The sequence below is a fragment of the Carassius auratus genome, chromosome 2, assembly GCF_003368295.1.
Source record: "Carassius auratus strain Wakin chromosome 2, ASM336829v1, whole genome shotgun sequence".
NCBI classification, from domain to species: Eukaryota; Metazoa; Chordata; class Actinopteri; order Cypriniformes; family Cyprinidae; genus Carassius; species Carassius auratus.
This window is the reverse complement of record NC_039244.1, coordinates 3,885,854-3,896,990: the sequence shown is the minus strand read 5'-3', so window position 1 is coordinate 3,896,990 and position 11,137 is coordinate 3,885,854. Positions and strand designations below refer to the sequence as shown.

At 36.6% G+C, this 11,137-nt stretch overlaps 1 protein-coding gene across 1 annotated transcript; it reads right to left on the bottom strand.

Annotated features, from left to right (window-relative positions):
* Positions 1-3,510: 3,510 nt before the first annotated feature.
* Positions 3,511-4,493, bottom strand: LOC113112940 (serine/threonine-protein kinase pim-2-like). Its single transcript, XM_026278885.1, has 4 exons — positions 4,203-4,493; positions 3,921-4,097; positions 3,721-3,809; positions 3,511-3,580 (listed from the first exon to the last, which is right to left on the bottom strand). Exons 1-4 carry the CDS (start codon positions 4,459-4,461, stop codon positions 3,569-3,571), a joined length of 537 nt encoding a protein of 178 aa, XP_026134670.1. The 5' UTR covers positions 4,462-4,493; the 3' UTR covers positions 3,511-3,568.
* Positions 4,494-11,137: the final 6,644 nt, after the last annotated feature.

The following is an 11,137-nucleotide window of genomic DNA, read 5'->3' as shown; positions in this document are numbered from 1 at the left end:
ATTTCACTTCCTGCCAGATAAAAAAAGGCAGTTCCTGTTACTGTATTTACTGAAGTAAAAAAACTGAAGTTAGCAGAGACCTAACAGACAAATTCTGTGCACACAGTCTGCTAGATCATATCCTTATTGCAGTAATGGTCTGACACAAGAGCATTTGTGTAAATGTGCACAAGAATATACCAGATATCAAACATGTTCAAAACAATGGCATGACCCGTCATTCATAATAAAAAAGGGACATCAAATATATATATAGGTGCATGTCAATAAATTAGAATGTTGTGGAGAAGTTCATTTCAGTAATTCAACTCAAGTTGTGAAACTCTTGTATTAAATTAATTCAATGCACACAGACTGAAGTAGTTTAAGTCTTTAGTTCTTTTAATCGTGATGGGTTTGACTCACATGTAACAAAAACACAGTCAATCTCAACAAATTAGAATACTCCATTAGACCGATAATAATAATAAAAAAAAAAAATACCACTTAGTAAATTGTTGGTCTTCTGGAAAGTACAATATGTTCATTCACTGTACATGTACTCAATCCTTTGTAGGGGCTTCTTTTGCTTTAATTACTGCCTCAGTTCAGCGTGGCATGGAGGTGGTCAGTTTGTGGCACTGCTGAGGTGGTCTGGAAGCCCAGGTTTCTTTGACAGTGGCCTTCAGCTCATCTGCATTGTTTGGTCTCTTGTTCTCATCTTCCTCTTGACAATAGCTCATAGATTCTCTCTGGGGTTCAGGTCTGGTGAGTTTGCTGGCCAGTCAACACAGCAACACCATAGTCATTTAACCAACTTATGGAGCTTTTGGCAGTGTGGGTAGGTGCCAAAACCTGCTGGAAAATGAAATCAGCATCTTCAAAATGCTGGACAGCAGAAGGAAGCATGAAGTGCTACAAAATTTCCTGGTTAACAGATGCAATGAATTTAAAAAAAAACACACACACATTGGACCAACACCAGCAGATGACATTGCACCCCAAATCATCACAGACTGTGAAAACTTAACACTGGTCTTCAAGCAACTTGGGCTATGAGCTTCTCCACCCGTCCTCCAGACTCTAGGACCTTGGTTTCCAAAGGAAATACAAAACTTGCTCTCATCTGAAAAGAGGACTTTTGAGCAATGGGCAACAGTCCACTTCTTCCTCTCCTTCGCCCTGGTAAAGACGCCCTTGACATTGTCTGTGGTTCAGCAAATTCCTTGACACGTCTTGATGCCTTGACCCCAGCCTCAGTCCATTCCTTGTGAAGTTCACTCAAATTCTTGAATTGATTTTGCTTGACAGTCCTCATGAGGCTGCGGTTCTCTCAGTTGGTTGTGTATCTTTTTCTTCCACACTTTTTCCATCCACTCAACTTTCTGTTAACATGCTTGGATACAGCACTCTGTGAACAGCCAGCTTCTTTGGCAATGGATGTTTGTGGTTTACCCTCCTTGTGAAGGATGTCAATGATTGTCTTCTGGACAAATGTCAGATCAGCAGTCTTCCCCATGATTGTGTAGCCTAGTGAACCGAACTGAGAGACCATTTTGAAGGCTCAGGAAACCTTTGCAGGTGTTTTGAGCTGATTAGCTGATTGGCATGTCACCATATTCTAATTTCTTGAGTGGATTGGTGGGTTTTTGTTAAATATGTGCCAACAGCATCACAATTAAAAGAACCAAAGACTTAAACTACTTCAGTCTGTGTGCATTGAATTTATTTAATACATGAGTTTCAAAAATTGAGTTGAATAAATGAAGTAAGTGAACTTTTCCAAGACATTATAATTTACTGAGATGCACCTGTATCTACTGTAGGTTTGTTTGATGTGAATATGAACTGGACAGAACAGAACATATACAGAAGTTTAGAGATACATATTAAAATAATTCACTGAGTCCAAATATGATGACGTGTGTTAGTATTAACTGGCCATGTACAGTGTATCTGATCATGTACATGGTTTTGCAAAAGTCTAATGACAAAAATGGTTGTTTTCTCTATTTTTCTATGGCAGTAGTTTTTTCTCTAGGAGTATTTTCAAACACCTAGATCAGGACTACTCAGTTAATTAGGCTAATGTTTGTATTAATGGAGTGCTGCATGGCTCAGTATCAAGACCTCTGTTTTTTACATACTTAATTTGCCTTTTAGAGAAATCAGTCAGGTTTAAAAAAGAATTAATATTCATTAATATTCAATATTCATCAATTAAACTGCAGTGAAACTGATTTGGAATTGAATTGGAAACTGAATCAATATTGAATTGACTTAAACTGAATAATGACACTTGTCCTTTTTAGAGCTGCTTATAGCAGAAATGAATTTTAATAAAAAGAGCTGCTTATACTGTAGCTGAAATTAATTTAATATTTGACAAATTTGCAGCACTGAACCAAATTATGCTGAAATACTGTTTCTTTTAACTAGTCAGGTTCATAAAGGGTGCATGTATTTGTTCTGGCATTAAACACACTTAAAGGATAGCTTTTCATACTGAAGGACACTGAAATTTGGGACCCATCAAAATAAGTGTTTCTATGCTTAAGAAAAGCCAAAATACATATAACACAAGAGATTGGGTCTTTGAACTCTCAAAGGAGAATGGAAAGAAATAAAAATTCAAAAGAACAAAGGGAAGCATTTTCTCCCACTTTGCCTTTTCATGCTTTTGTTCTTCAGAAACACACAATCCAACTCTCTTAATAATGCTACTCTCATGCTTTCATCAGGACAAGCAGACAAAATCTTTTCACACCCTCCTCCTGAATCTGAGGATTTTTATAGTTTCTAATTAACCTGAAACACCTGCCTCCACTAAGTAGCTCAACCCACATCATTTGCCCATTACAGGACTGTAACATCCAAAAAAATCACCAAAAGAGGGAGACAGAGACTCTGCAGAACCTGAATTCTGCTGAAATCTACCAGATGTGGGGATATAGGCTCATAAGACTTTTGAGTGTGACCCATAATGACTAATCTTGCGAATACAATGTATAATATTCACTAAACATGGTAGACATGCACAACAACAAGACATTCTGAAAACAACAACAACAAAACTGCTGCTCAGGGAGCGTTGATCTCTAGGTGAACATATTACAATTGTGTAACGTATAGTTTTTAAATATCTCAGCTCATTTCATTAAATGAAATCATTTTGAATTGTTAAAGATGGCAGTAGATAGTCGGCCTGAGCACAGGGCCATAGCAGATACAAAAGAGATAGAAATGACTTTTACAGGAGCCACAAAGGAACAGTGCAATATAAATTTATTATAAATACATTTTCTAATAAAACTCCTTAAACTTTTATAGAAATTATTACAATATTTATTATATTTTATGAATTTTCTTACAATCTTTAAATAACATGCAAACAAATAGCTTACATTTCTATAACATTACATTTCTTATGAACTTTCTTACAATAGTCTTAATTTTTTATAGATTTTTTTTTTCTTATTGAATATACTTTCTTATAGATTTTCTTATTGTGCACATATAAAAATAATTATTTGTTGTAAAATTGTCAATAAGGTTGTGACAGGAGTTGTCTTCTGATGTTCTTGTGGTCTTACTCCAGGACCTGAAACAAATGATAAATCAGCATTATTTGTCTAAACACATTATGTTTTTTTTTTTCATTGTTTTGTTTATGGTGACTCTATGATAAAACCAAAAATGAAAAACAAAACAAAACAAAAAAGCTAATCTTAGGCTCAGTACCTTAAACCAGTCATGGAGACGCATCTTCTCCAGATTGAGTCTCTGCTGTGGCTCAGGCTCCAGACAAGCGCAAATCATCTGGCAGCATTCTGTGCAAAAAGATGAGAGAGACGTTTGATTATTTATTGATTACTTTCTAAATACTTTTGTGTGATTTAGAACACAAATTGTCCTCCTTTGTTCTTTGATGAAAATCTCACCTCTTGACAGCTCAGGTCTGGTCCAGTTTTTCTCACTGATCAAGTGCAGGTCGAGGTCTGTGGGATAATATCCGCACACCATTTTAAACAGTAGGACACCCAATGACCACACCGTCATCGGTTTTGCATGGTACCTGCCCTTCACATTGACCTCTGGTGGACAGTATGCTCTTGTGCCTGGAGGAAAGAGATGTTGTCTGTTATTTAATGCACTTTCACAACATGTTGACTATATACAGGATGCATTGCAGAGTTGATTACACAAGATGTTCAAACACACACCACAAAATAATTCGTAGGCAAATTTCTTCATAAGCGCAGCACACTTGAAGTCAATCAATTTAACTTCCATGGTGTCCCGGTTCAGCAGCAGGTTCTCCAGTTTGATGTCCCGATGGAAGACACCGCGCTTGCTGCAAACGATAGCAGCATCAATCACCTGTTGCATGACTTGTCGTGCCATTGCTTCATCGAGGCTTCCTCCGTGGAGCTTGATGAAGCTAGACAGGTCCATGCAAGGTGAAGGCCGCTCCATGACCATGATGTAATGGTCTGTGTCGTCCTGCCAGTCCAGCAGGTTTAATGACTTGAGGAACGTTGGGGCCAGTATTGGCCATGAGCATCAGGCCAATTTCCATCGGGAGGCTTTCAGGATGACCAGGCTAAAAGAAAGAAAATGACACTGAGATGGCTTCCCAAATAATAACTTACAGTCCAAAAATCAAAACAGTTTGTCTGATCAAAACTCATTTGTAATCTGTGATTACCATGAATTTATTATAATTACCCACCACTCTGATATATGGCATATTCGGTCCCTTCACTGAAAACTTCACAGCCACCTGATCAACAAAACAAAATGTAACAATAAGCATGTGCACAGAGGCCATATCACTCCAGCCATGAGTCCTGAACAGAAAAGCAATGTTTTAAAAGTAAAAAATAAATAAATAAGAAGACCTCAAGTCCATCCTTGCAGCGACTCCCCTGGCACACAAAGCCAAATCGTCCTTGACCCAGCTTCTCACCGATTTTATAACGCCTACGAATGTCATCTATTAAAAGAAACAATTTTATGTAATATAAAATACTATTTTATTTAATTATTATATTATTATATAATTTACAACAACATTTTGCAATTCTCATAGGTTCATTCTTCTTACCCGGTTCCAGCACATCCTGCTCCAGCTGTTCCTCAGCAGCAGGCCAGACTTCGGAAGCTGGAGCAATTATATGAATAAAATCAAATAAATGAGCATAAAAATTTGGGTGGTCCTTGATTTAGGTTTAAGATTTAAGTTTTTTTTACTTCATATGTTAAATGAAACTTTTTTAATAATCAACGTAAATGGATTTGTTAAAATTCTAACATATTGACAGGTTTGGTAATGACACCTTATAAAGTTATTATCACATGCTCTGGTCAAAAATATTTTACATTTTCATATATGATATTTAAACTGTTACTCTAATGACAGCATTGTTGTAACAGTGTTTTTGACGATTTTTTTTATTTTTATAATCAAACATTAATTGAACAATACTTCATCCGAACATCTTTATCTGATTGTACCATCGGTAAATCTCCCACATGATCCCGGTTCCCGGTAGTTCTTCTCAGCCTGGGCCAGGTCGTATTTTGCATTTCCTCGGCGAAACAAGCGGAGAGCGGGCCACTTCCAGAAACTCTTCTTCCTCTTTTTCGCCTCTCTCCCTCCATCAATCTCAGCGGCAGAAGCCCCAACAGGAACCTCATCGTGCGGATGAGTCTGATGGTTCTCCGCCGTGTTGGAGGTGTATTTGAGTAACACACAGGGCTCGTGCCCAGACTCCTTATCAATCGCTGTTTGTGGTCGTAAACTTGAATTTCCCATTATAAAAGCGTTTGAGACTCGATAATAATGGGATAGTCCTACTCCTAAACTTCAATCTACAAAATAAGCGATTTTCACGCCTTTAAATAGTCAACACGTTCTAAATAGAATTGTGACGTAACAAAGGCGCAAGAATGCCAAAAAAAAAAAAAAAAAGAAAAAAAAAAAAGTAAGAATTCTGTCTATGGTTGATATTAATTATATTTGACTGTATAGTGTAATTTAGTATATAGGCTGGACTGCTTAAAGTTTTTGGCACATTAAAGCGATAAAGAAACATGTTACAGGGCGAGCTGCGGTTAAACATCCCATAGCCTACACTTATAAATGGACATTAAAAATGAATGAATTCAGAGTTAAATGAGAACGAATATAACAGGACTCTAAAGTAGTTTTTCCAAAAATGTCTGTAATTCTTAATGTAATCAATCGACTAAAGAAGTGGGGTGATATCTATTATTATTATTATTTATTTATTTATTTTACCTGCATTCACTTGGGGGGTCTCGCATCAAAGCGTCATATGATGACCTCCTCTCCTAGGTTCACGAAACGGTCTTACATAAAATGCGTTGCTTTTCTTTTGTAAGTAATCTTAAAGATTCCTAAATGCATCTACTTTCAGAAGGCCAAATAAAGTGATTTTGCTTTCACCTAGATACCCACAGCATCTCCTGACATGGCTACTTCAACACTAACTCTGGTTACTGAAACCATGCCTTCTTTCTTTGCGTGAACATTTGGGCTGCATTACATAAATATTTCCACATAGTGACATAGAGATGTGGAGGCGTGTTTGAAGAAGATCTCTTTGGATTTGAGACTTTATTCTTTGTAACTTTACAGATATTCTTCATGCACCAAGAGCTTGTAACAATCCAAAGAGTAAGGAAAAAAATAGATTGCATCATATGACGCCTTTAAAAAGTGACATTGACAATACCACAATTCTTGGACATGTTTAGAGATCATAAAAGCTGGACTAATTGTGTGTTTTGAAAAATATATATTTTTTTTAATTTTTTGTAAAAATGTATTGAAATGCACAAAAATGATGTCGCTCTTGCATTGGGGGTTAAAATTCACCAGCAGGTGGCGCCACAAACAAAATGTGGATAACATTAAGAAAACAATACAAACTATATAAACAATTTCATGCATTGGCTTTTTACAATGCACAATTAAAATGAATAATTTTTTTAAAATTCAATTACAAAAATAAAATAATTAAAATGACAACTAACAAAAATATAAATTAACTATATGTAAGCCTAAACGTTAGGCTATGTGGCCCTAATTTGGATTTAAAAAATGAATACAAGTGTTGATTGGTCATGAATTAATTTTTGGAATATACCTGTAATATGCAGATGTGCTTAAAAAATGTACTTCATAACTACATACTGTAAGGCTTGAATTATTTTGTTTTCACAGTATTGGCAACTAGCTTACAGTATATTTTTTTAAAAAGAACACTGTCACACTTACATCTATAGGTACATATGTTAAGCACCAAAACTTCACACTGTTTAAAACTGAAACTGTAAAGTAGATTTACTATTAATTAACCATGATTGACTTTCATTTTTTCATAACTTCATTTAGAGGGAGCAGAAGTAGCACCTCTTGTTAAGAACTCACAGCCTTGGGTATATTTTCACAGAGCTGTAGATCACTTCAGCTTCTGAGTTCACTGATGAAGAAGGCTGTGAATGAACAAGATCAGCATTGAGAATCTCATTTCTGCATCACAGCAACCGTTGGTGTGACATTTTAGTGTTACATGGAACACAGAAATGCCAAAATTGTTTTAATTCACAGCCACACCCCAGCCGACACTGCTGAGATCACACATCACTTTTACAAAAACTCTCAAAGGAGAACATTCAGAGGAGAAACTGCTTTACAAAAAGTAATTCCAGAACTGTAAACACTGAACTAACATCCACTGAGAAAGAAGACTGTGAATAAACACAACGGACAATCATTCATTTGCAATCAACACCACAGTAAATGTTTACATAGTTGCACACCATGGACTGATGACTTACATTAGCATTTGCTGTACTGTTGGATGTCATCTGGTTTTCACAGAAATTACATTTCTATAACATTACATTTCTTATGAACTTTCTTACAATGTAAGAAATAGATTTTTTTTTCTTATTGAATACAACTATTTTTCTTACAATTGTCTTCATTTCTTATAGATTTTCTTATTGAGCACATATAAAATTATTCGAAAAACTGCGATCCACTTCTTTTTCAGCGTTTATTTGTGCATCTTCTCAGTTAACAACGGCTCTGTGTAGTAACATCTGCTCTATGTGAAATCATGCACCTGAGGGAATTTACTGCTGATTAGAGAACCAGCTTTACTGACGAGATGCGCATTGACGATCGGCCGATCGTGATCGGAGCACCCCCAGGGCCGGATTAACCATACGGGCAACTGGGCAATTGCCCAGGGGCCCAAGAGCTCTAAAGGGCCCAGGGCAGCAAGGGCACGAGCAAAATACTGTATCTGGTAATCTCCCTGCTTTATAAAACAAACTGTCAACACGGGCTTTTGCGCTGCACAGAGATACGCTGCGTTGCCTATGACTTTGTTTGAACATGAGTTGAGAGCGGTTGAGAGTCAGTCTCATGCGGACTGACCAATGAAGAGAGGGCCTCAAGTTAAGACCCTCTCCTCATTGGTCAGTCCGCATGACGCGGGTCAAATATTACGCCGGAGCGGGTTACGTCATGGAGAAGCCAAGTGGGAGCGCGAAGCGGAAATTAAAAAAGGAAAGGACATCAGAAACATAGAAAATTTAAAGTATATACCTAAAATAGGTAATTTCTTCACTCCTGTTAATGTTGCCGACAGATCTGTTTAGTCAGCTTCCGTCAACGACGAGGAAAACTCAGCTAGCCAGGACTTTTCTACACCGCTAGTTTAACGTTTACAGTACCGAGAGCGAAGAGCATTTCAAATTCAAACATGCACTTCGTCATTATTTAGAACTAAAAATGTGTGTTTTGCCAGATTATGTAGCATTTATTTCTGTCTTGTCTTCAGAGAAATCGTTAATTGTGCTGTGATATGTTATTGTTCTATTTTAAAACAAGTTAAAATGAGCTTAGGATAAAAATGACACTGCATTTTATTTATTTATTTTTTCCTTGAGGTGCCAGCTTCATTAATTGTTGTGGAGGGATAACTGGCAGATTTCAAATTGTTTGTGTTGGACTAATAACTTGATTGCCTTGTTGAATTCTGGGGAAACAGGGTCACCCTGTAAGGGTGATTTCTGCTTAAAATGAGCTGAGAACCAAATTGTTTCTTGATGTGTTGGCTGTGGTCTTATGTTATAGCTCTATCAATTCAATACATTTCTATTGGGAATAAATGTTGTTTAATAAACAATGGTTTGAAAGTGGTTGCTTATTAATTCATTTTTGTGAAAATGGAGTATATTTCCCTCCCTCTCAATGTAGTGGGTCAATTTTACCAGATTATACAAATGCTGATGTGTTTTGTTTTCATAGCATCATATGTGAGTGAATGTCTTTGATAGGGGACATAGTAGTGCATTTGTAGTTCTATGAGCATTTAAATATTTGTAAATCAAAATACACCTGATGACAGTTAGAATTTGAAGTATTGAGTATATTTACTGTTTATTACAGTAATGCATTCTGTATATGACCATATTATGGTGATCCTGGGGTCGTGATTATGGGGCCCTTGAATATTGTTGCCCAGGGTACAACAAAGTGTTAATCTGGCCCTGAGCACCCCTAATTACTAAATGTCTATTTATCATCTGACAGGATAGTCTTTGATAAGTATTGCAGATGAGCACATTTAACAGACATGAAACAGGCATCGGAGTTCACTCATTGTTGTCAACACTGCTTTAGATGAGTGTAAGTCATTTTATCAAACAAAAATACATACAGTAACTAAACACAGGTTATCTATTTAATTTTTTCCATTTACAATATTTATAATTTTAGGAACATTTGTGTTGGAAAAAAAGCAAGTTACAACAGTTACTAACTAAACATGTAGATGCAGTATATCACAGATAAATCACAGAGGAGACTGACTCTTGTCTGGATGTTACAAGGACAGATGAGACACGTGTGTTTATCTGGTGAAGAGAGACTGATGAAGGAATCCTGCCATCAAAGGATTTGTGTCAGTACACTACAAAAATAAATGAAACATTTTAATTAGTGTAATTTCAAAGAGTTATAGCAGCACTTTTCTTATTGTTGATTTCTGTGCATTTGCTGCGGATCTTTTATGGTGGAGCAGGACCTGCGAGGAAAGGGGAAAAAAAGGAAAAACCTGAAACAAAAGAATAAAGTAATTACTTTTTGTATTGTGTGTGTGTGTGTATTTGTGTAGGTTATGACAATGTCTGCAGATATGGATGGGATGCTCCATCACTCCAGCACTCACTGTCTCATCATGCTGCTGTGGTCTCTTCATCATCAGTGACCCCAGAGCAGCGAGAGCATCTAGAGAAAGACCAAAAGACACTGAGCATTTGATTTTGGTAAAGTTTGTTCTGCTGGTTTCTGTTTATACAATGAAGACTGACTTTCAGAAGCTTCAAAATCAAAAGCATCATCAAAAATGTGATGGAGCTTTTATCTGAAGTCATTGAAAGTGCTTTTATTACAGAGGCCTACAATCCTCTGATCAACCTGGAGAAAATAGCCTTGCTCAATGACATACTGGTGGTTTTGAACCAGTTCAGTGGTTTAGCCCACTACAAAAGTAATAAATCAATGCATGTACTTGTAAACTCTGTGTAAATGTTTTACAGGTAGTGGTGCTCATGGAGAGCAGGCACACGATTGTTTGGAGCAGACACAGCAGCAGTAAGATTGTCTTGCACGTGTTCTTCTACTCTCGCTTCAAGGTTGTATGGTTCAGAGAGCCGACATCATGGTCTTCCTCATCCTGTTGCTCAATGACATCCCCTTTGAGAAGAGTGAGATTGTGAAGCAGAGCGCAGCAGCAGAATTGGCACAGCTGTGTTGAGATGATGTGGGCTTCACCATTTATAAATACATGATTGTTAGAAAAGTAAGTTTGAATGAAGCTTTGTTTCATGTGTTGTTGACTTGTACATGTATGCATTTATTTTGATGCTTACATTTATACTTTCCTTTAATCATTTAGACATGTTTATTGTTGTCAGTAAATAAAATATATATATATATTATCTATTTGTGTATTAATTGCTCGACTGAAAACTGATGTATTCACATCAACTGCATTAGTGTATATTCGTTTATAGGTATATCACGACAGAAAATACATTTTGCTTCTTTTAC